At 32.3% G+C, this 27,039-nt stretch overlaps 2 protein-coding genes across 2 annotated transcripts; both read right to left on the bottom strand.

Moving 5' to 3' along the window:
- Positions 1–916: 916 nt before the first annotated feature.
- Positions 917–25,867, bottom strand: LOC132736932 (uncharacterized). Its single transcript, XM_060724145.1, has 23 exons — positions 25,674–25,867; positions 24,623–24,836; positions 23,903–24,073; positions 18,357–23,201; positions 17,694–17,842; positions 16,958–17,141; positions 16,121–16,280; positions 15,557–15,738; positions 14,841–15,124; positions 14,360–14,507; positions 12,469–12,601; positions 11,517–11,644; positions 10,621–10,776; positions 10,016–10,388; positions 9,323–9,537; positions 8,548–8,940; positions 7,975–8,098; positions 7,455–7,646; positions 6,551–6,773; positions 5,800–5,942; positions 5,195–5,490; positions 3,441–3,503; positions 917–2,702 (listed from the first exon to the last, which is right to left on the bottom strand). Exons 1-23 carry the CDS (start codon positions 25,814–25,816, stop codon positions 2,688–2,690), a joined length of 8,934 nt encoding a protein of 2,977 aa, XP_060580128.1. The 5' UTR covers positions 25,817–25,867; the 3' UTR covers positions 917–2,687.
- Positions 25,868–26,491: 624 nt separating this feature from the next.
- LOC132736933 (uncharacterized) lies at positions 26,492–26,791 on the bottom strand (the record flags this gene model as incomplete). The annotated part of the gene is given in 1 exon segment (XM_060724146.1): positions 26,492–26,791. A coding segment is annotated over 1 exon segment (285 nt), but the record flags the coding sequence as incomplete, so codon positions are not given.
- Positions 26,792–27,039: the final 248 nt, after the last annotated feature.

The raw sequence follows: 27,039 nt of genomic DNA on the forward strand, positions 1-27,039 counted from the left end.
ATATGGTTCATCATAGTCACATGACCAAAAAGTACAAAAATCTTATTAATATTTTAGAGGCAAATGTTTGTTTTGATACACAATATGGTGTTAAAAACAAGGTTGCACAGCCAAAAATATTGACAATCTTTGATTACACTACAGAGGTAAATTTTTCAGCCCAAATATCTTAGAAATTGTCAGAAAGGTTGTATGGATGATTTCAACATCAAGTTTGACCCTCACATTGACATTGTAACCTCACATAGTTCACAGAGTGAACATTGTTGCATGCAAACATGTGACCTAAGGTTTCATTCTTAAGTTCAGAGGTTATTTAAGATTGTCTACAGAAAGTGTTTGCTGACTTAATCATAACTAAATTCTCAGTTAAACAGAATAAACAAATCAAATTGTTATTCCAGTAAGTCAAATTTTGAAAACAGATGTGGACAGAACAAACATTTCAGGACATGTAGAGCAAGGAAAGCTATGAAGCATTGCCTAACAAAGTGACTATAATAATATGGCTATTTTGATGGTTCTACACCTTTTGCCAGTTCATTTGTTAGTAGAGTCATCCCATTACATTTGAGCCGCGTCATGACAAAACCAACATAATGGGTTTGCGACCAGCATGGATCCAGACCAGCCTGCGCATCCGCACAGTCTGATCAGGATCCATGCTGTTCGCTTACCAACTCTATTACAAGTAGAGAAACAGACAGCGAACAGCATGGATCCTGATCAGACTGCTCGGATGCGCAGGCTGGTCTGGATCCATGCTGGTCGCAAACCCACTATGTTGGTTTTGTAGTGACACGGCTCATTTGTTATTGATCAGAGCTTTTAATGAAAATTTCTGATTCAGTAAACAATGTTCTGTAAGCAAAATCTGTGTAGTAAAGGTTTAAAAGTCAACATAAGTAAGTGAAAGCTATTTCAAATGTAAGTATTTCTTGTCACACCCTTTATCAGGTTTTTAACATTATACAAACATTTAAACATTTCTATTTCCGTTTCACTTTCCGGTGCAATCATAAGAGCAAGTATGGTGTCAATTATGGAGGATGCCAGGACATGGGTGGGGTAAAATAAAGCAGTAAAATAATTTGTACATTTAAAATCTGTTTAATGAAAATACATACACATGAACAATACATACACATGAACAATACATACACATGAACAATACATACACATGAACAATACATACACATGAACAATACATACACATGAACATGTCATTTTTAAAAAGTTCTCTTCTCACACTCTCACGCTCTCCACACAAAAAAAATATCCTCTAAGACCTGTTTAATGGCCAACTAACTGTAAATCAGGGGGAAAAAATAATCAGAATTTTTAATAAATTTTATTGCTAATGGCATGAGTAATAAATAGAGATGAAAGCTTGCTTAATTATTAACTTATTTCTACAGATTATTTTGAATTAGTAAAATGATAAAAATTACAGTCACAAATGTATCGGTGACAAATTAATAGTAATCAACTTCAACAAATTTTTTTTATTTAATTAAAAAACAAAACAATTAAAACAAAACGTTGAAGGCCATTAATAAGAAAATCATCATTCAAACAGATTTACTATCAAAGAATTTTTTAATACATCCAAAGTTGTGTAAGAATGAAATACTATGCATGTAATATACCCTTCTTATTTGACTTTCACACCTGTCTGTGAATTGTAAAATATACCGTACATGTATCAATTGCACAAATAAATCTCATGAAAAGTTAATACTTTTTTTGGTAAATATAATTTGCATGCTCTAAAATATTATACATTACAACAAACGAGAGGCTACAGAAAAAACAAACAAACAAAATATACATATGTATATAAACATCTTATAATCACTGATGAAAAGTAAAATACTTATAAGCCTATTAAAATGCATGTATTATATAGTTTAGCTGAATGATAACACATATTTTACTTTGTTTAATTTTGTGTAAATGTAACTTCTAACTAATCTTGGAGATCTGTTATTAAAAGAGTAGCAGGTTATCATATTTAAAACTTCCATTTGACAACAAACATGGAGGTTCATTGGAGTCTATATGAGCCGCGTCACGCCAAAACCAACATAATGGGTTTGCGACCAGCATGGATCCAGACCAGCCTGCGCATCCGCGCAGTCTGATCAGGATCCATGCTGTTCGCTTACCAATTCTATTACAAGTAGAGAAACTGATAGCGAACAGCATGGATCCTGATCAGACTGCGCGGATGCGCAGGCTGGTCTGGATCCATGCTGGTCGCAAACCCACTATGTTGGTTTTGTCATGACACGGCTCATATATATCTACAGAGAGAGACAACCCACTAAAACGCCTAACTGAAGCACAGTGAAATTTTTTTCATATCTAACTATACAGCACATGACATCTATATTATTTATCAACACATCAAATGAAATAAACATTTAAAAAAGTAAATCAATATGAAAAATCCTTCTTAATTCAACTTTAAAATCAATATAAACAAATTCTAAGAATACAATGTAAGTACATGGAATAATATTTACACATGTTCGCATGTGATCAAGAGATAACTGTCCAATAACATAAAATTATTTAAGTTTCTTGTTTACAAGATATTCTATCCTTGCACAAAATTGTAAACAATTAAACTTCTATAATGATCCTTAGTCATCTGTTAGTTTGATTATTTGCTTCTTTTCCTCTTAGAATAGGAATAACTGAAAAATAAAAAGATATAGTATTGTAAATACATTGTATCAAACCCTCATGAAGACTCATGAGAGTTAAAACGAAAACATAAGTTTACATCAATAAACAAACCTTAAAACCTGTGTTGATCATTTGTTCCAATTTTATTAATAATAATATTGTATATAGCACCTTGTAACAAGTACATTTATGACAACAGATATCTACCTAGATGTATTTTCTTTGTAAAAGAATACTTTATATGATTAATCAATTAGTATATGAAAAGTATAATAAAGTTAAAGTAAAACATATCTCCACAGATGTAGGTTCAAATCCAGCAAGGAATGTTTATTTTTATTTTTTGCCAGTCAATTATCTAATTGGTTTACAGAAGCTAAGCAGTTTTCTACCAGTGCAAATGCTCACTAAATACTGCAAAGACAAACAGATAGTATCTTCTTCAACTAGTACAGCTGAACAGCGGCCACATGATCTTAATAGTAATCCAATATCATAAAGAAATGACAGAAATATCTACAATAAAATTACTTAGTACTTAAATTCTTTGAAGTTACTAACCAACATACATTGGTTTGAAGCTTTTAATTTTTTAAAAAAGGGGAAAAAAGAGAAATTATAAGATATTTCTTATACATGTGTGTATCTCTAAATTGAAAGCTAGTTCATATTCATCAAAATTGTTTCAAGACTATTTCAATCATATTCAAAGTCATTATTTTTGCAATAGGAAATAAGAACCATACCTGTAATTTCTGTGAGAAGGTATTTTTTAAATTCACTGCTGTTTGAACCATTTTTGTGATTGGCTGAAATTGAAATTATTCAATGTACACAACTGTCATAACTATTAAAGTGTCTTTGAACGTAAGATAGTACCAAATAATTAAATTATCAACTAAAATCCATATTTATCATCATTCAACATGACTCAATACAATATTATCAAAATTTCATTTTTCTTAGAGTCAATTAAATCATTCAAAAATATGGAAAGAAAACATAAATTACACAAGCAATTATCATAGTATTGCAAGCAATCTATAAGTCCCCTACCGGTTAGAACCCCAGCAACATTCTGATGCTCCATTGGCCATTCAATTATACCATTGAATGAATGAATGACATCAATGAACTTAAATCTTTTGAGTTCTAAGTTTGTATATATCATAGTAATGTGTTAGTTTCCCTGCCAAGTAAGGAAATTATGTTTATACAACAGATAATCAGGTCCAGTTTTCTCAGGATGAATAAGTATAACAAATGTTTCAACTTTTCTCTATTTTAAGTAAATTTGTTGGAAAAAATCTTGTCATATTATTATGATGTGGGAGTTTCAAGTAAATCCTAAAAAGATTATGAGGAAGTTGGGAGTAAAAAAATACCAATTTTTCAAAAAAGTTCCAAGGGGGGAATAATTCTAAAAATAGTCTTGCTAGAGTATTGAACCTTCTCATATATGTTGAGTGATAATAAGAAACATAAATATGAAGTTTAAAGCAGATACATTAAGAAATAAAGAAGTTATTAAAGAAAAAACTTTTTTTTATGAAAATTCTAAGTTGAAGGGAGGTAATTCTGATAATTTTTGTGCTAGAGTTGTAAACCTTGTCACATATGATGTGGTTGATGACCAGAAACTAATATATAAAGTTTGAAGTAAATACCTTAAGAAATAAAGAAGTTACAGTGAAAAAGCGTAAAAATCGGAATCAGAAATCTTGAAATTAAGTGTATTTGTTGCCATAGCAACCATAATTTTCAACATAGGAAGAAAAGAAAAAGACATGCATAATGTCCAGACTGCCATCTACCCATATTTCAAATTTCATAAAAATATTTTCAGTACTTTTTGCGTTATCACTGGATCTAGTTTATGTGTAAAATTTGCCCTATTTTCAGTCTATTTGTTGCCATAGCAACCAGAATTTTCAACATAGGAAGAAAAGAAAAAGACTTGCATAATCTCAAGACTGCAATCTACCCATATTTCAAGTTTCATAAAAATATTACCAGTACTTTTTTGCGTTATCACTGGATCCAGTTTATGTGTAAAATTTGCCCTATTTTCAGTCTATTTGTTGCCATAGCAACCAGAATTTTCAACATAGGAAGAAAAGAAAATGACGTACATAATCTCCATACTGCCATCTATCCATATTTCAAGTTCCATAAAAATATTTTCGGTACTTATTGCGTTATCGCGGGATCCAGTTTTGTGGACGGACGGATGTGCCACTAAAATGGACTAAAGGGCCATTTCTTTTGTTATTTTCTTTTGTTTAATAGAGGGCCATGGCCCCTTATTCTATTGTTATGGAATGAACTCTATTGTTCTCTTTTGTTCTGTTTACAGTTAGATGGCCCTTTAGTCCATTTTAGTGACTCGGACTGACGGACTGACAGATGGACGGAGGGTAAACCTAAATTCCCCTCCGGTAAACTGGTAGGGGACTAAAAAAAATTATTCAAATTTGCAAGAATAATAATGCAGTATTACCTTGTTGAGCAGAGGTTGTCTATCACAGCGTCGACAAATAGAGCGTGGAGTTCCAGACTGGTCAAGCTCACAACTACATATTTGACAAGTGGATTCTTTCTGTTGTACACGGCCACTAAAACTGTCCATAAATTTCCTCCGCTCTCTCACATTGCCTACCAATAGGTTACCAGAGTCAAAGATAGAACCGCTACTGTTTAACGCAAGAGATGAGCAGTAGTCTACCGGAATGTCAAGGTCAGAAAATACATCAACGTCTCTCCTCTGTCCAAAAAACGCCTCGTCATTGTCTATACCTGTGAATAAAGTATTGTTTCTTTCTATAATACTGAAAATATCTAATTAAAGAATTCCTGAATCATGTAAAAACCTTTTTTCTTCTAAATTTCAGCCTTTAGAAGATATCACATTTATAACAACAAACATGGGATGAATGTGTTATTTCTAATATCGAAGGAATGATTAAATACATAGTGTATAATCACATACATAATATTGTTCAATATATATAATAAAAAAAAAAAACTCTCTTAATAAAAATAACTATAACTTTTAGGCAATTATCGGAAGACATAAATAAATAAATACAATGTAATAAATTTTACCGAATATTTGTGATTTTGGACTTCGGTTAGTGGTAAGACGGAACCCTTGCTGCCTCAGTACATGTAGAGATATATCTAATGTTTGTAATTCTGATAACAGTGTGTTGTAACTATAGCCATTTGCTTCCTCACATGGTGAACAACTGAAATAACAACAAATGTTTATATTACATCAATAGTTACATTATGAACCAGCCAGCTAACTTAACTAAACTCTTAGCAAGCTGCTAAAAACTAAATCTACCCATGTGTCCAGTGCTGACCAAATTCAGCTGCACATTCATGTCTTCTGATCATGGTCTGTACTGTTTGCTATTTGGTCAGAACTTATATTGAAAATTCCCCCCCCAAAAAATATGAATGATTTTGTCCAGATTGAAGGATAAACAAGTCTGTGTAAGATATTAAGCATGGCAAGGACTAGCTCATTTATCATTGCAACATGATGTACTATGAGTTTTGGCTATACGTAAGTTTTATCAACATGCTAACCACAATACAACTTTGACCTTTGGTCAAAAGTCTTGGACGAGTAAATACAGAATGTTATGAAAGTATAAAAAAATTAAATATAGAATATGATTTATCCAATGAAACTGGATTTTACATAACATAATTTTAGTTGTACATGTACTTATAAGGGTAGTGTCAACATATGCAATAGCCTAGCAATATAACATAGAAATGGAAAAAGCAATTTTACTATTTTTTTTTTTCAATTAATTTGTGTTACATTAACTGTAGGACATACCTAACAAGTACTACAGTTTTCTTGATGGCCGTTCTGAATGGAAGCTTGCTTGCATACTCCAAGGCAGACAAAGGATCTGTGTAAGGGCCAAGATTGTTGAATCTCAAGTTTTCAAGTCCCATGGCAAACTTTGTAGCATCATTAAAGAGTTGTCCCTCCATTGTATGTGAGTCTATCATGCTTCCAGCATATCCTACCAAACTGTACCTGTTATCTGAAGACCCTATATTACAAAATAATCAACATTCCAGACAAAATTACTTAAATACATGTATATATTTTGTTGCCCAAAGGTATACTTTTATACTAGAATTATGAAAAGTATATTCATTTAATGTTCACTACTAGCAATGATAGCTGAAATTAACCTTCCCTGATATAGACGAGATTCGACAACTTTTGGTAACTAGTAACCGACACTGAAAAGCCTTTTACTCTATCTGAATTCATTGAGAAGTTGCAGCACTTTGAAATTAGTTTTGATCTAAAAAACAATGCAAAATAGTGATTTTTGGCAATTTTGAGACATCCCCCATTGCCATGGTAACAGGAAATTTATGTTTGAACATGCTGTTACAGAGGCTATGGTCTAGTCAACATTTGTATCAAGTTTCATCAGTGTTGAAGCATTTTTCATAGTTTCATAGCAGTTTGAACTTGTTACAGGAGGCTTTTCAATGAAAACGGCCAATTTTCGCAATATGCTCATGGGGTAAAAGGTTAAATAAATACCTTGAATATCTTTAAAATACATCACAAGTAATATATGTATGAATTCTTTCAGAAATATTTGACCAAAATTAACATATTATGCAATAATGAATTAACTCGGAATTAATCTTATTTGCAAGAAAAGATCAAAAATATTTTTTTTACAATACAAGTATATAAAGAATTATGGTACCTGATTTAATGAGAGACTGTTCAAGCCTGTAGATGACATTTTTCAGTTTATCAGAGATGTCTTTGTTGCATTGGCGTTCCTCTACCACAAATACAACATCCATGGAGTTATGTAATTGTTTGGTACTAGTTTGTTCATACTTGAGAGGTTCATCAGAGCCGTACTCCACTGAGTTAGTTGCCTGACACTTCACTGAAATAACAAGTCCGAGTTCACAATATCTTTATCCAAATTATTATGTTTTTGCTTAAAAGCAATAGTGATAAAAGATAGCAGTCAACATGCAAATCTCATCATTTTTGTTTTTATTGAATTACTTAATAGTCAAGTTAATGAAAAACTAAAATTTAAAAAAAATCTTAAAAATTTAAAGGTTTTCACATTATATTTGAATTACTAAATTATTTTAGTTCCAAAGTTTGGAGATTTTCACACTATGTTTAAATTACCGAATTATTTTAGTTACGCACCTTATATTCGGACTTAGAGAATTTTCACAAAAAATCTATAGCAAACATACCACATGAGTTTGGGATGTTGACTGTGATGCCATGTCTGTGACAAGTTTCACTGTACAGTGTGGCAATATCACATACAGCTGATGGCTCAATATTACAACTATGCTCGTACATATCTGGCTTTACCTGAAAAACAAAAAGGTTCAATTACATTTTGATTATAAGTTATTTACGGGTATTCTAAGTTTATTCTACAAAATAGCTGAATCAACAATTTTGACATGCATTTATTTATGCAACTCCATGATTTTGAAAATAGCTGATCATTAAGCTGTAATGAAAAACTTTCTCTCTTTGGTAGCACTTCAAATGTACTTGTTTAGTTAAATGGGTGCCAGTATATGGCTTACAGATTAACCCTTTCTCTCCCAACACAATGGGTTTACCTGTCCCTCTCACAGAACCATCTATTTACAAACAAGAAGGGTATCTTCATGTAGGAATATGAATTGATTTCCTTGGTTTAATATTGGTTTTTTATGACTTTTAGCAAAAGGATTAAGAAAAATTTCCAGAAAAAGTGTAGACCTGTACAAAAAATAATAATAATGTATACAAATAAGAAGAACAGTTACCAATATGAAACAAGGACGGAGAGATGAACTTGATGCATCAAACACTGCTGAACATTCAGGTGATTTCACCTTTGGTTCATTTTCTGAATAAGCCATGGTAGATCTACAAGAACTGTCCACCTCCCATGAGTTCAAGAACTTTCTCAACTTTGGATCTGTCTCACCCTCTGGGGTTGTCAAATCATTATTTGGCTCGTTATCAATGTTACCAAGTAGACCTCCAACTTTACCATAATACCAGCCACTTAGTGCAACAATATGGTAATCTCTGCTAAAGTCGGATACCACAGACAGTCCAATACTGCTGTCCAGGGAAACTGTATTACCATTTCTGACAATTGTCAGTCTGTCTGAACGGAAGGGTAACTCTGTTGGCTGGCCATCTACCTTAACCTACAACAGTCAATCATCATATATATCACAGCTCTCATAATTTGTCAATTTAATCATTTTATTCCCATCTATCAAAATTTGCTGTTTCAGATAGAAAATATTTATGTATTTTGTGATTTCTAACACTTTTTACAGTACATGATCTTTTATCATAGTGAAAATTATCCTGCTGACTTTGTATAATAGAATTGTCCTGCTTTCAATTTGGAACTTTCAATTGAAGTAAAATGGTTTTTAATACCTCAATACATATATTGGCAGACTAATAACTTTGGGTTCTAGCAGGTACTGAGTTAAAATATGATATTCAGTTCCGAATTTTTAAAAAGGAGAAATCTTATTAAAAAAAAAATTAGCAATAAATTGATTAAAAAATAAATACCATGTAATTTTGGAACATTTCTACCACTTTGCCATCTACAATGGCAATAATAGACTCTTTGGCAAGAGTCCTAGACCCACCAGTGTATTTGAGAACGACAGAAAAGTTATTGGTGACAACATCTTGAGCTAGAATATAACTACATAATCCTGATACATCATAGTGGTGACCATCAAATGTTGTAAAATGCTGCTTGCCAGATACTGTACCAAATACTGTAATAAAATATATATAGAATAATTAATGACAAAAAAACACCCCAAAACACAAAACTTATATCTAAACATGTACATATACATAACATGAAAACACAACAACAAACAAAGAAATCCTTTTTTAAAAGTGACAAAATACAAGTTTCCTGAATAATCTTTAACTAACAAATATTTAAGAGGTATTATGTTTTTCTTCATTTGTCATTTGTTTGGTGTAATTTTAAGTCTTTATAAACAACTTTTACAATAATGAATTGTCTTTCTTGACTTTATTAAGAATATTAAGTTTATCTTTTCTTGTTTTGTAACTAAACAAGCAACCCACTCCTCCGAATTACCAAATCGAAAAACATGTAACACCAAACTTTGTAATTTCATATCAGATATCACAAGTAAACATGTACTCTTCAAATAAATAAATAAATAAATAAAATGGAATTATGCATTTTTTTGGAAAGCTAAAATTTCAGTATATTACCATCAAATGGTGGAGTCCAGTCTTTACTCATGCTCCAACGTACATGAGGTAATCTATAGTAGAAATCAGACAAACAGATATCTCTCCTCGGGAAGTATTTGTCAGCCAACGCTTTAACCTTCTTCATATATCTATCATATGTCATTTTCATCAGTGATTTGAAGTTCTCCATTGGATATGGCAGGTACAGATCAAATTCAACTTCTCCTTTTTGAAGGTCGAATGTGACAACCTTTGACTTGTGAAGGTCAAGGAGACCAAGTGGTAAATCATTGAAATTTTCCATGACCTTTGACCTGATAGCATCATGAATGTCTTGGATAAGTTCCCTCAGTGAAACATTGATTTCTGTGTATGTATACAACCAGGATACCTAAAAATATAACACATACAAAACAATTATTATAGGTATATAAAAGGATTCAAAAAAGTGTCTACATGCCTCACAAAGAACCAAAATATAGCAGACAGTTTTGAACAATTTAATAACTTGATAAAACATGAAGTTAATGAGAAAAAAAATCAGATAATTTACAAGGTTATGCATTTATAAATACAATCCTGAGGAGACAAAAGATTTGAGATTCTCTTAAATAAAGAAGTACCTGTTCATAAAGGTCAAGGATAGCTTTGTTCATTTCTTGTATATCCTCACTGGCCATGATGTCACCAAACTTGTCAGACAAGAGTTCATTTGTATGTTTATATAATGCCTTGTATTTCTCTATGAAGGTAGATTTCTCCATGGACTCAAGAAGCATCTACAAAATAATGGCATCACAATAATGACATGTCATTTTTCAATCTTGTATTAGCTGTATATTAAAACATAAAAAACTAAGCTGCAATTAGAAAAGGGAAAACATACATACAAAACATTTCTTTTAAACAATTGTGGCACCTATATTAATGACTAAGAAATACATTTATTGAATCATTTAGCAAGAATGAGGCAGGACTTTTTTTCACAGGTTGGGGAAGCAGCCCTGCCCTTAATTTTTTGGGAAAATTACACAGAATACAATGTATTTGAAATAGGGGAAGAAAACAAATTGATATAAATTCAATTTTTGGGGATAACTGCATGATTTTAAAGAATTTTTCTTTGGGGAAGCAACTCTATAACAGCCCCTGCTATAGAAGGGAAAAAAGCCCTGCAAGGTAAACAAGTTAACCATAATCCTGCTAAATCAGTATCAGTGTCTAGCCCAGCTTTTAATTTGCCATTTGAATTGTCAATAGCTAATATATTATAAGAAGTGATCAGCCTATACTATTTAGTTTGGTCAGACAGGGCAGATATGGGAGTTTGTCTGGCTCTATATCCTTTGTATTGGTAAGCCTTTAATGAAAGTGCTTTGGTTTAGTATTTTTGATGTAAAAAAAACCCTGAAATCAAGAATAAACAGTTCCAAATGCAAAACAATGGATATCAATTTTGCAAATTTAGTGAAGTAAATGCTACACAATAAGATAGAGCAATAAACTTAAGACATATTACCTGCTGTACTTCATTAATAACCTTCAAGATTTGTGTGTTGTCTAGTCCAGGGTTACTTTCAACGATTTTGTTATAAGCTGCTTTCACATCATCTATATATGGTGTCAATGCTAGCTCATCCAGGAGAACTGTAAACAAAACATTCACTCTAACTCTTATATGTGACACATGTTCATTTGTACAGGTTAGTTTATACAGAATTTCTTTAGTTACATTGTGTAGGAATCTGTAATTATGCTTTTAGATACTCGCATATCTGTTCATTGAACCAAGCAGTACTGACCAATGAGTGTAAGTTTCTTGATCAAGGAAATATCCAATACCCAAGTTGCTAGTTTATTTAAAATGATTCTTAATAAAATCAATTTACCTTTCTTTTAAAAAAAATGTTTCATTTTACATTTCCTTCCAAATAATTTAACACATAAAGACACTTAAAAGTAATAAAGTAATATTTATATTTTAAAGACCCCTCTGACTGAACTGATATGAAAAGTTGCAGTTACAAATCAAAAGGTAGAAGGAATTCTTACGGTCAACATTTATGCCAATCAAAACATAAATGACATATCTAAATGACATATCTTTTACTGACCTATTGAACAACATCATTTTCCAAATTGAACAGAAAAAAAAAAGATGCAATATATTCACAGTTGTTAAGCTTAGTCTGGAAAACAAATCTGAACATGAAAATATTATCTCCAGACATCAAAGCTGGCCAGATCTGGGTCTGAGGTTATAAAGAGATTCTCTAAGCTCAAACTCTGATCTCAGATATTTGACTGGTCAAAAACTGGCACAGAATATACTCTGACCAATGAAAGACAGAACACAGAAAAAAGTTTATAACCTCAAAACCAGATATATGTCATTTTAAGTATAAACAACTGTGTATAATGTATCAGTAAACACATAACTGTTATGTTATAAAAATTTATCTGGATCTTACCTTCGATCATTTTTTGTACTTGTTTAGAGATATCTTTAATTGTATCATCATACAGGGTAGCTAACTCTTTAACCTTCTCTGTCAGAACAGTAAATATCATCTCTAATTCTTTCTTCACAATTACCTCCCCTGACTGTAAAACAGAAAACAATTTAATTGCTTTAATTAGTGGGGGTGGGGGGAGCTCAAATGAACATATTCTTTTTCAATCTTTGAAATCAAACGTGTCATGGAATGGATTTTATCCTAAGTCAGGGCTCTACAAATCCTATAGTCCGACGTCCCAAACAACTCTAAAACCACTTGGGACAACTGACAATAAGCAGAAAGTTAGTCCCGGACAAGTCAAATTTTGACAGATGCTAATCTTGGACAACTGTAAAATTATGTTTATTAATACGACCCTTCACAGCATGGTGCGCCGGTAATCTTCGACTGAGGCAATCAATCTCAGCAGTTGCTACGCTAATTAATTTTACATTGCCACAGGCAATAAAAATAGATAAGACACTAAATGTTTGATAAAAATCTTAAAGACAAAGTCCAACATTATTATAGACAAGTCAAAAACATTATTAAGTCACAGACTTGGTCTTTGAAGTTGATACATTGACACAAGCAGACAGTAATTTGTGCCGTGAATTGAAAATTTGGATTTTTTTGTTTTAGGCTTTTTGATAAATTCCTAAGTGGAAATCAATATTAAAATATCCAAAAAGCATCTATTTTAAATGCATTCGAACATACAATAGTTAAAATAGTATAATGTATGAGGTAAACAGAAAATATTTCATTTGTCACATATTTTCGCGATGCCGATTTTTTTTATATAAATCGTGAGGCAGTTTTAATAAGTTTAAAGCTCTGCAGCAAGTAGAAATATTAAAAAATCTTTTGTTTCTTATGAATCAAAAGGACTTTTGACAATGTTTAGATAAATAATGATGAGATTTGTAAGTATCTGAATAGTCTAATTCACTATCATATTTTATATTTCCCTACCGGGTAATATTAATGACTGTCTTTTTCTTATTTACCATGTCCAATGTGAAATTTGGAAACTGAGAGAGGCTATGGCTAACTACATTCATGTTGGAATTTTACTTAAATTTTCAAGATCAAGGATAAAAATTCAGGAAAAAAAATAAAACTGAAACAAAACATATAGGCCTACACAGGCTATTAAACTTGAACAGTGATGAAAGGTACCTGGGAATAGTGCTGAACAATCAAAACTATTTCAGTTGAAACAAAATGTTCTATTTTATACTAAATGAAATACAAAATGTAACTTAAAAATATTAAAAAATTAATTGTTTTTACTTCTTCTTTGGATATAGTATACATACTACGCATACTGAACATTTACCGAGACTTGGACACTTGTGGTCAATTTTGGGACAACTCTATTTTGCTAGGTCAGTTGTCCTGGACAACTCTATTCCAAAAAAATTTGTAGAGCCCTGTAAGTGGGCTGATATATAGAGAATACTGAATGAGTGTAAGTTCAATACTGAATTCATTGAACATGATGAATAAAATAATATTAAGGGAGTCACTGGTGAGCATATTATTTTATTGAATGAGTTCAATAACTTTAGTTATGAACCTACTCAATATAAATATTTTACCCAAAATATGTACATGTAATTGTAAACAGTTCAAGAGAAGCTTTATTTTTGCTATCGATACACTAGAAAGTGTTATGCTAACATTGGTGCCTTTTATGCTATTTTTGTATCATCTGAATGACATCATGTTACATATTTATAATTCTAAGTCTAGTATTAAATCATTTTTTATTAAACTCCTGTGCCATGGTTTACTTGACAGCAAGAGGTTTTCAATAAATAGTTAAACTATAAAGTTTATGACAGTTCCTTCAACTCACCTTAATTTGCTCAGAGACAGTATTCATCATGGTGTTGTAACGTTCCTTAAATTGATACTGATCAATCCTGTTTGACAGTTCTTCCATGGCCTCTTGTGTTTTGGTATAAGCAACCTCCATTTTTGAAATGACGGCCGAGTATCCAGCTCTGAAGGGATATTGTCAGATTTGCAAACAACTTTCAACAATAATCAAATTTAAAAAGAGAACACTAATAAGTTTTGTAAAAATTTGACTTGAAAAAAAGTCAAAGAACACAATATGTTAATATCTATCAACTGTGAGAATAATTCAAACATTTTGTTTAACAATTAATAACTAATGGCTACCTCTTCTATATACACAAAAACCTGTAAATGAGGTTCTAAATACAATAGGAAATTTGAAAAAGAATATACATGTATAAAGATCATATGCGGTTTGAAATCATACTTGTACAAATCATTAAATCTTGATATAAATCAAGAATATTTCAACATACAGTATAGCTTTAACAGATCCTGAGTAGGTTTCCTCAATAGTTTTGAGATAGAGGTCATTCTCTCGGTACATCTTCTTCAGCTCACGTCGCATCTTTCTCATATCTTGTTGAAGAGACTTCATTTCCTCCCCGATACTTGCAGACAATGGAGAAAGCTCCTCGTTAACACTAGAGCTGATGAGACGATGTTTCTGCAGGAGTACTTCTCCTATTTCCTTCATGCTGTCATGCATCACTGGGCTCATCTCATTCCTCAATTGCTGCAGTGCCTCCGCGCCATAATTCTAAAACAAAACAAGAGCACCCAATGCAGCGTTAATGCTCATCTGTAAACACAACCACTTTTGACAAAATTCAAGAAGTTAGAAAGGGGCATAACTCCAAAAATATAGCTTTCAAAATTCTACCCCTTGTCTAGTCACTATAAGAAAGCATTCCAGGTTTCATATTGATACCTTTAAAACTATTAGAGATATGAGCTAGATGAAAGTTTTTCCACGATGACATCGACACTGACAACACAACAGATGCCGCGGCGATCATAATAGCTTGACTGTCTCTTCAAAACAGACAAGCTAAAAAAAGTATAACTGAAGTATTAATTTTATGAATACAACTGATTAAAAAAACTTTTGACTTTTTTTATTTCAGTCATGGCTAAATGAAACTATACTTTGTATAGATTATTCATTGACATGTTAATACACAGAACTCACTGTAGCCTCCGAGATGAGTTGTGGCCTCCATTTTAGATGAACGTTCACCTTGCGGTCCTCTCTAGTCATTGTCATACGTCCCTCCTGTACAGTATCAGATGATGTCTGGGTAGTTGTCTCAGATTCAAATGATGTAGAATTAGGGAAGAAAGCCTTGGTTACTATCTGACCATTGAAATTATCTGAAATATGAATTTTATATAAATCCCCCCTTTGTTTTTATTTACATGTACTTGATTATGATGCAGATATTTACTTAAAATCATTACCCGGTATTTACTTTTTATTTCATCACATTTATCAGTTTATATAACCTTTAAAAAGTGTCATATACCTTGTGGTGTGCATTCAAGAGAATTGCAAAGAAAAGTTTTCACGCTTCTTTATAAGTTCTTTAAATTTACTTTCATCTAATTTATTATATTGGTGTAAAGATTATAGATAAAATATTGTTTAAACTATTTTTTATAAATAAATTGTGACAGTGTTGGAGGAGTGGGGAGACAGATATAATTATGTTGTAACACCAACGGGTAGAAAGTACTTGAAACAGAAAAGTTATACCATAAGTCATAGAGGCATCAAGACTTCTCTTCTCAGTATCAACAGACCACACTGTCTTCCATGTTGGTTTCATATTGCGAGATGTTGTCAACGTAAAAATGTAAGGTGATTCTGAGGTCATGTGACCTGTTACCTCTGCTGTTTGGCTAGGACTGGTTGCCTGAATAAATATGTACATGATAAACATACAAATTAATCATGAATGCTGTGATATGAAATGTAGCCATTAATTGTCTTAAACCAATATTTTAACATATCATATCTGGATATACCATATTTTGGTATATAATCTTGTTTAAGCCAATATTTAAATATGTCATATCATGGTATAAAACTGCCTTAAGCCAATACATGTGTGTATTTAAATACAGTGTATGTCATATCACTGTATACAATGCGGCTTTAGCCAATATTGTAATATGTTAAACCATGGTATAAAACTGGCTTAAGCTAATATCTAAGTATGTCATATCATTGTATATAACATAGCTTTAGCCAATATTCAAATATTTGTCATACCACGGTATAAAACTGGCTTAAGCCAATATTGTAATGTGTCATATAATAGTATTTAAACTGGCTTCAGCCAATATTACAATTTGTCCTTTACTGGTACAAACTCAGGATTCAGCCAATATTGTAATATGTCATATCTTGGTATTTAATCTGACTTCAGCCAATTTTATTATTTGTCATATCATGCTATATACACTGTTATCGTTGAATAATCAATCAATTATAGTAAGCTGTTAATCAAAATTGATGAAACTCTAACAATATTTTGTTGCTTAAGAGGAACCACCATTTAAGTTGCATTAAGTATTATGATCAATCTACCTTTATGTTCATTTTTCTTTCATCTTTGTCGACTTCAGCTTGAAGTTGTAATGCTGTCAAATGCTTTTCTGTGCCACGGTACTTCAACTGAAGATCACCAGATGTCACGGCACCATTACTGGACAAGGTGGATACCATAGCAACATGTGTCTTTGTGTAAATATGATCCAAACTCCATCCAGCCCTGAAAAGTAAGAAAAGGATTTGGATATCAGCAGGCAAAAGACTAGAATAAGCTGACTTCTCAAAACATAGTATTCAGGTTTGTAATCAATCAATCAAATTGCAATTCTTAAGCAAAAACCCAAGCAGTTACAATATAAGGTACAGCAAACCACATAAGTTGGACTGACATTATTGTTCTTATATTTTATCAGACTGAAAAACAAGATAAATAAAAACTCAAATTAATAAATCCTGCCCATATATTTCTTGACACACTGATCAGAAATGACTCATATATATGTATAGTTTTGCCTTAAATTTTGAGTCACACCTCTCTAAGGGTTTTACATAGTCATCAAATTCCAGTCTATGTCAACTTCAGAAAATGAAATTTTAGTATTCTCTGATGTCATAACTGGGTTGTTTTGCTTTGTATTTGTTTAAATTAGAAATTACAAAGCTGGGCTTTTCTTGACAGGCTTTTATTACATGTAGTCTATATTTCAGGTGGCCTGTATGTAGCACAGGTGACACTAAAATGTATTACACAATAATTGTATTGATCACTTACTTATAACTTGGCTGGTCACCTTCCTCTTTCTGTATAATGTACTTTATCAACACAGCTTTGTTCTCATTTGGTGAGTAAGATAGTTTTGTCTGTCCGTCCAGTAATCGACTTCCATCATTGAGAGCAAGTTCAGTACTAAGTGACAAGTCCTAACCAATGAGATAAAACAGTAAAAAACATGTTTAAATGTTCTATAAAAAATAAAAATACAATAATTAACCCTTGAAAAACAACAAACTTTAAATATACAATTCTTTTGAATGCACACCGCAAGGTATATGACACTTTTTAAAGGTTATATAAGCTGATAAATGTGATGAATTAAAAAGTAAATAATGATTTTAAGTATAAACATAAGATATCAAGAAGTTCTAGAATTATCATATCAGATCTCAAAAACTATAATCTTCAACACAAAGTTACATAATAGAAAATTCCTTGCTCAGCTTAGAATGAATTTTTGTTGAGTTTTATTCATTATTTCTCATTTTCCATTGAATTTTTTTTTCACTTGATAGTAAAATGCTAATCATAGAATATATTTATAAGAATTTCTGCAAACTAAACATTAGCTTTCTTAAGCTTCAATCAATGACTATGAACATAAAAAAGAACTATAAAAAAATATTTAAAGATATAAGAATTGTATAGAAAAAGAAGAACCTTATTCATGCTGGGTAGTTTGATATCTAGTGATGCCATTTTCCTGATATCAGTGGGAGACAAGGTGACCTTGACCTGCACTTGTTTGTCACGATCATTCTCGGAATCCCACATCACAGTTCCTGTACTGACTACTTGTCCACTGTTATTTGTGTATGAACCAGACATTTCTACTGACCTGGTTGGAAGAATGACCTTCAAATCTAAGCTGTCTAATAATGATCCTCTAGAAAACATTCTAGAATATTCAAGGTTATATGATGTTTCCTTGCCTTCCTTTTCATCCCATGAAATCTTTCCTGAACTTGATATTGTGTTCTTAGTCCTCTCAAAGTTATTGTGTAAGCTAACAATTCTTCCAGGGTTAGTTATACGAATATGGAAAACTTTCTTTTCTTTCATCATATCTCCACTGTCTGCTAAACCAAACTGGAACCTGAAGTTACTGTCTTGTTCAAGTTTATTCCAGTTGAGCAACAAGTCCCCATTTACGCTTTGACCTTCATTCAAACCACTGAAACTAAATTCCATCTGCCTTGGTTCCCTGAACATCAAACTGCCTGAAAACTTGTTCAAAGCCCCGACCTCTGCATCTATATCAAAGTATTTTTTTCTATTGTACTGTACCAAAATTACCTCTTTTGCTCTCATTGGGGAAGTGTAATGCCTGTGTTCAAAGTTTACTTTCATATCTTCTAATTGTTTAAAGGGTGTAGTGACTGTCATATGAACACCAACTTCAACCTTATCATTACCTATGTTCTGAACAAACACAGGCCCTTCTATGTCTATCACCTGTTCTGTCATTGTGCTATCTTCCCAAAGCAGACGTAACTTTTCAGCCTTTATTTCACATTCAATGTGAGTAAAATTAGTGAAACCACTCGTAAACTTTTGAAAGATTACAGAATCTTTAATCTGGTTTGGATTCACTTTAAACTGAGATGTCAGTTCAATGGGTAATTCAAGGGCAGAGCTTGTTACAGACAAACTGTAATCTCTTTCATAATCTTTAGTATTATAGGTGGTTTCCAATTCTGAGGACTCATATCCTTCGAATGGTGTTGTGACTTTTAATACACTTCTCATTGGCTTGTATGTTAAGTCCACATTTACTTCACTGCCTTGTCCATACACAACCTTGACATTGTTGGTAACAAATTTCACTTTCTCTTCTTTTTTGTTGATATTTCCAATTAGAGTGACTTTAACAGGGGCATCAAGAGATGTCTGGGTGATGGTTGTATCAAAGTTCCAATTAATTACATCAGGAAGTGTTGCCATTTCCTTCTTGTTAAATAAGTTTCCTCCATAGGTCACATCCACCTGTGTCTCTTCAAATCCCTCCAAAGGAATTGTCCCTTTGAAATGATATTTTCCCTTTTGCCAAACTTGTTCATTTGTTAAAACATAATCACCATAAGAGTACCTTTCAGATGCATTAATGATCTTTTCATCCATGGATGAAGTACTAGTATAATAAGCCTTTTCCAACATTGGTGTTTCAAACATAAATGTAACAGTTTGTGCGCGAGATAAACCTGTGGACCTGCTGTTAGATTCGTAATATATCTTGTTGTAGTTGAAATTAGCATGTGGGACTTCAACAACTATGTAAGTAAGCAATGTAATGTCCTTTTCAATATCACCTTGCAATTTAAATTTGAAGTTTGCTTTTGCTTTTTTCTCTCTAATTTGTGCTAGAAGTGCTGTTGAAATATCTAAATCTTTATCTTGTTTAATGAATTTATGCTCTAATGAAACTGCATTTACCCGTGTCTCTTCACCTATTTTTGTGACAAATTTGCTTGAAGCAGTCAAATTTGGAAGAGCAAATAAAAATTGAGTTTCACCTGATGTCTTATAGGATGGACCAAGGGTATACTCAACTTTGGTGATAAAGTCAAGTGGTTGTCCAGAATGGTTGAAGGATAGAGATACATCATTTGGCAAATATGGAGATTTCAAGAGAGAACTTGTTGATAAGTCTTGGCCATCAAATTTATGATTCAAAGAAGCATGCCATAATCTATCATATTGTAGTTCAGCTTTTGCACTAAAATCATTCAAAGATCCAGTTTTACTTAAGTCTAAATTCATATTCTCATAGCGTTCAAAAGGTGTTTTAACAGCAACATTAAAAACTGTGGATCTTCTGTTATTTTGCAAGTCAATATCAGAAGATAAAACGTTTGTGTTGTATCCAACTTCAGCATGAGTTTTTGTATTAGGGAATTTACCTTCATGTCTGAACTCCATATGACTACGTGAAATATTGGCAAAAGGTGTGAGGAATGTTATCTTATAGTGAATATCTTTCTTCATACTAAACATATTTTCTAATGTTATCTTCTTCCCATTAGTTTCATATTCTGCTGTTGTGCTGAAATCCTCCAGATTACCTCTATGGTTCAAATTCCACTTTACACTTTCATATCCTCGGAATGGACTATCCATAACAAATGTCGATACAACACCATTTTTCGAGGAAAATGTCGCCTCTGTAAAGACAGGTTTTTTGAAACATTCACAAGTGATCTTGGCTTCAGTCTTAAATTCTTCCCTATTTCCAGTATGGGTAAAACCAGCAGTAACCTCTTTATTCATCGTATAAGGGCTTGTAACTTTGACTGTTCCTTCAAGAGTTTCTAAAGATGTAAATCTATAGTCGGATATTACTTTTACCACTTGTGTAGGCAGATACTCAATCTCAAAGCCTGATACACGAGACATTCCTAAAAGATTGCTGTCAACTTTAGCCTTCATGTATGGGTACTGAGTAAATGGTGTAGTCAGATTAAAATTACCAGCTAGGCTTGATCCTTGGTAAAACGACCACGTAAAATAAGATGAAATTTTTTCGACATATGGTCTCATGATAAATGATGCATCTCCGTTGAAGTTTGTCAGAGTTCCATCTATCATGAAAGATGTATCCAACCCTGGAAATTGTGGAAATGAAGTTTTTATTGACAATGATGTTTGCTTAACATGATCAAACCTGTAAGTCACTCCAACATTTACTTTTTTATCATCAATATTAACCTCTGATTGAGTGTTCCATTTACGACCTTGTCTATTTCGGGAAGTTGTAATTGTGAACATATTGAATCCAGGGAATGGTGTATATATTTTCAAACTGTTAGCATATACCCCATACTCATTATAAAAGATACTACTCTCTGCCTTCACCTTATATGGCGTGTCCTTTCCACCATATTTGATTTCAAGGTCACTGATGTACGGCATAATGCTATGAGCAGATGTGAATTTCATAGTAAGATCTTCTGTATAGATACTTTTAAGGTTGGAATTTACTCTAACAGTTCCATACATGTTCTGGTAGTTAACATCGGCAGACATCATATTTAAGTTATCTTTGACAACTGAACCTGTTGTCCTCAAGTAACCAAGTCTATCCTCATGACTGAAGGAAATTAACAGTTCCTGTATTGCCTCTGTTGGGATCAAAAATTCAAAACTTGAACTTAGTTTTCTAAATGGTTGAAGCTGATGTGTTTCACTAAAATCAAACTTAAATCTGTTGCCACGAATTGGTTGTATGTCCAGCATAATCCGCGAGCTATCACTCAAACTGCTAACCTCCCAAGTGATCGGAATATCATCATTAGGAATAAGTACTTTGATGACACCTTGATTTTTCAAGCCAATTAAAGAATAATCATGAGTCATGTCAATCTCTACTGTATACTTGTCCATACTTGTTTGTGAAGAAAATTTGGACAGATCAGTTGTGAACTTTGACTTAAATGTTCTAGAATCATCGTTATGCTCAGCATTGATAATCATGGCCCTAAGGCCCTCAAATGGTGAACGGAAATCTATTTTCCCATTAAATGAGCGTGAGATCTTATTGTACTGAATAGCACCAGATGTGTTCAATGAAAGCCTGTTTCTCCCCCATTCTATCAGAATATTTGAATTCAGGTCATCATTAAGGCGATGTTTAACTTTAGCTGTCATACTTTTGTATGTCTCAAATGGTGTACTTATGGTTCCTGCAATATCAATACTATTGATGTCAAATGGTATTTTTGCTGTTGCAGATACTAACACCTTCTTCTTCTTAGCCCAGGTAACACTGCTCTTTGTCTGAAATTGTGCTGAATCTCTGATCAATGAAACTGCTAAACCCAATTCTTCATATCCTTCAAATGGACTGATGAAATCTACAGCCAATTCGGTTCTGTCGGCTCTGTTAAATTTGTCATCTCTGAAAATTATATTGAATTCAAGCTTTTCTTTTGGACTCCAGGAGAGTTCAATATTTGTGATGTATCTTGCAGCAGCTGCGTGTTTCATGTCAAAGTTGATGGTACGTGTGGGGTAATGTAATAGATATGCTATTTCAAAATCGGCCCAACTAACAAAGTCAGAAGTCAAGTTGGTAAGGAAACGATCATCTAGATTCTTGTCAGCATTCCACTGTACATCAAATAGCATATGACTTTTTGTTTCAACACGTGATGATACAAAATTGACCTTGACCCTACGTGATGGTACCGTCACATCAAACAAAAATTTACCATTTACTTCCTTCTCATATGCTCCCTCAACAATAATTCTGTACAGATCATTTCCTTTTTTGTATGAGGCTTCAACAGAATGGCCATTTTCTTCATTGGTATATGAGCCAAGTATACGCACTGGCTCTAGCTGTGGAAGTTTTACTCCAATCTCAAACTCGTACATTTTTTGTGTGGCAATTTTCAGCATTGTGTCGATTCTTGTACGACGACCTTTGATAATTTCAAACTCCAGATTACTGATGTACTTGTTGTCATTTTCTTTCCCAAAAGCCCCAGCAAATGATAATTCTTTTTCCTGAAGATACAAATATATAAATATCAAAAATTGACACTGCATTTACAAGCAAGCATTAAGTAGTCACATGTCTTTGTTTCTTGAGTATCATTATTACCAAATACAGCATGTATGCTTTTATAACAAATAAATACCAGATAAAAAAAAAAGTTAAAAAAAGAAAATTGTGCTTGTTTGTTTTTGATGATAAGTGCATGTTATTTGGAAATTCAGGCACCTCTCTGTAGTAGAGTATTTAAATAAGGGCCTAAAAATCAAATCATATGAGCCCAACTACTGCTTGGAATTTGGGTGGTATTGCTAAAACCAGCTATCCCGGGGCTGAGAAGTAGACACCTTAACCACTAGACCATCACTTACATTGGGTTAACAGCCATGTTTCCTGATATGATCTGGTGCTGATTTTTACAGGTAAGTGTGATAAACAGACAGGAGAATGGTTCAACTATAATTCAAGCTAACTATAACTATAGAACAAGAATAAATATGTTTAAAATAAACTATTGTACGGTACATTGAACTCTTGTCATGTAATGACTGTCAGCTAGTTTATAGAAGATGTGGTTACCTCATGTGCCTTGCCAATATCATAATGTAACTAAGAAGTTCTTCTACTGTAAATAATGGTGACCGAAAAATTGGCTAACACTCTTATAAAAGTAACTGTGGCTTTAGATATATGAAAGCAAATAATAAGAAACCTGTGGGAGTTTAATGACAAGTTCTCCAGCATAGTTAAAGAAGAGATCTGTTCTGTTGTGTAGATGTACATCAAATGCTACAATTCTCTCAGGGTGATACTGTATCTGTACGTTACTCTGTATACTTTTATCTTCATACTTGTTGTCCCCGGTAACTGTCACATTAATATTCTGTAAACAATATGTACATGTACTTTTCTGATGAAATTATAAGCTTTCTGTATTTTACAGGTAATTTATGTATTTGTAACGTAAAAAGTATGTAAGTATTTTAGCTTATTCAAATTTTATCAATTTATACCTCATTAGAAAAGCAATGCTACAACAGTTCAAATGAATGTTTTCTATATAATTCTAACATACCAATTTGGGTTATATAATTTATATAAACACATGTATAAGATTCTGTGTTATATAAGATTCAGGGTTATATAATCTTCCCAGAGATATAATCTTCCCAGAGATATAATCTTTCTGGTTATAAAACATTCCAACTGTTTTTACTGGGCAATAAAACCTGTCAAAATCTTTATAACAAATAATAAAATTTAAGCAGTAAACAGATTATGACTAAAATTTATAAAAAAAACACACACAAAAACTAGCACTGTAACAGTGCATTAGTAACTTGAACTCTATAAATTGTGTATAAATGAAGAAAAATATACCCCCCCCTCCCAAAAAAAACAACAAACAAAACACCCCACAACAACAACAAACCTTTGCTGGAAATAGCAGGTCAGCTCTGTATTCAATAGAACTGTCATCCTTGTGTTTAGCTGCTACAGACAATTCTACTGTATCTTTGCTTGTCTTTGACTTTATAGATTTACCATACTTCAAGTTACAGTCTAGGTTGGTTTTATATCTGTTAGTGACATAGTTCACAGCCAGTGCAGCATCCATGTCATCATTTTTAACTGAGTTTAGATTGCTGTAAGTAATTATAACATTCGTATATTATATACACTGAAATCTTTTATATCAAAACTAGAATTGAATCTTTAGAAACTGGCAATTTTGTATGTGTATTATGATTTGTTGAATCATTTTGGAAATCTGAATATACACGGTTGGACAGGTTTTCCATATGCAAATAAGCTTTTGATCACAGGAACTAGAACTATCACTGAATGAGATAAAAAAAAACCTGCAAAGCACCTTTTATTCCTTTAACAAGAGCCACCACAAACAGGGGCCAAACCTGACTTTTTTATCAAATGCAAAAAAACATTGAAAGAGAACTTTATGAACATAGGTCAAGGTCTTATTTTGTATTTAAGTTTAATAATATCTTATTGCATATATGAAGGATACTGAATAAGTGTAGGTTCAATACTCTTTAATATTCTATTTAGCACATACCAAAGATAAAGACTATTTAAAGTGTAAAAGAATCATTTTTCATTGACGCGTCTATAGTGTAACGCTAACATTAACATGGGTGAAAGTTGGAAATTTTTTTTAAAATCCTGAATTTAGCAATTTTTCTTTAGTTTTACATAGGAAACAGGAGACTTTCAGAAGATTGAAAATCCTGAACTTCAGGAATAATCCTGAAAACTTTCACCCATGCATTAAGCATAAATGGCTACGTTTTACAGATTAAAATGGAATTTTATATTTGTCCTTGAAGGTCAAGGACAATAAACAGTCATGGTCATATTTAAGTTATGTCACACAAAGATTTTGTCGAAAACAAAGTACTATCACATATTTATTTGTGAACAATTATATGACACGTGAACCATTATGTAAAAAAAAATATTACCTTGTTATTTTGACAGTTTTTTTATTTTTGGCAATATTTATCTTGACCCGGTTATTCCCCATTATGGTATCTCTCCATTGCTTGCCAATACTGTAGTCCAGCCGATATTTAGTTAAAGATGTTTTTGTCAGCTCTATTATCATGATTAATCATAAGTTTAGTGGAGAGTCTAGGACTGTTACTGACGCTCGCGCAAGAGTCTTAACTCTCTTCTTTCTTTGTATATTCCGTTCTAGAAAAGATCCACTGAAATTATAACATAACATTGCGATTTGGAATAAAGATTCGCTGAAATTATAACATAAAATCTTGATATGGAATAAAGATCTGTCAAAATATAAACATAGCATCGTGACATGGAATAAAAATCTACTGAAATCAATAGGATATCTATTATATGTTACTTAATATGGAACATACATTTTACTAAAAGCCAAGTTAACAAGAAACTTAAAAATTGACTTCACAATTCCTGTATTTTAATTTTTTAACCAACCATAAATGATAAGCCTTGGCACCAGACAGTCATAAACATTTTACCAGACTCTACTGTTGGAGGTTTCATTTTCGTATTTTGTTATTGTAATCCTTTAAACTTTGACTGAACTGTTCCAGATTTATAGCTAGATAACTAAATTACGAAAATTCAGATGTTTAAGGGGTATTACATTACATTACTATCGGACAGTTCCATAAAGTTGACAGTCTATTTATAGAGAAAACACCAATCAGCTGAGTAAAAGTTAAAAATATTTGTGTAGATTTTACATTAAACAATTTATGTTATTAATCTCATCTAGAGCATATGCTCTACAGTAAGAATATTAAAGAAATTATAAAATCTGCATGATAAACAGTAAAATCTTACCATTAAACTTGTAAGGTACTTTTGTCAATTTATTCAATGATCCTGAGGCCTTGAAGGACTTTCCTGATATCAAAATAGCACTTCCATTGAACTCCAGCAATTCTTCATCAGGTGTTCTCACATATACCCTTGGCTCATATGTGTAACGGGACCTCAATTTCTTCTTCTCAATTTTCTGATTAGTAATGGCTTCAAACACATAGCCCTCCCCTTTCTGATACTTTAGTTTGCTTTTCATACCAATCATCGTCTGGGTGTTTAAAATTGAAGCTAGAAATAAAATAACATAATGACATAAGGAAACAGACATCATATGACCAAAGTACAAATACCTTAAAAAGATACATAACTAAGTTTTAAGAGACTGAAACTTATTACCACTCTTAATTTATTTATAAAGAAGTAGACTAAGTAAAAAATAAAACCTTTAGTAACTCAAGCTACCATTCAGGTAAGAAAAATCTTTATTTGACTTATTATGGATGTATAGGCTTATAT

The sequence above is a fragment of the Ruditapes philippinarum genome, unplaced genomic scaffold (genome assembly GCF_026571515.1).
Source record: "Ruditapes philippinarum isolate M1 unplaced genomic scaffold, ASM2657151v2 ctg7223_1_1_1_1, whole genome shotgun sequence".
NCBI classification, from domain to species: Eukaryota; Metazoa; Mollusca; class Bivalvia; order Venerida; family Veneridae; genus Ruditapes; species Ruditapes philippinarum.

What these genes read in the sequence shown, in the direction of transcription:
- LOC132736932 (XM_060724145.1), bottom strand. Translation starts at nt 25,816, where the DNA reads ATGATAATAGAGCTGACAAAAACATCTTTAACTAAATATCGGCTGGAC. An exon ending in AAAACTGTAGTACTTGTTAG is followed by an intron (nt 5,943 to 6,550) that starts GTATGTCCTACA and finishes TTGTTATTTCAG; the next exon opens with TTGTTCACCATGTGAGGAAG. An exon ending in GACAACCTCTGCTCAACAAG is followed by an intron (nt 3,504 to 5,194) that starts GTAATACTGCAT and finishes TTTCAATTTCAG; the next exon opens with CCAATCACAAAAATGGTTCA.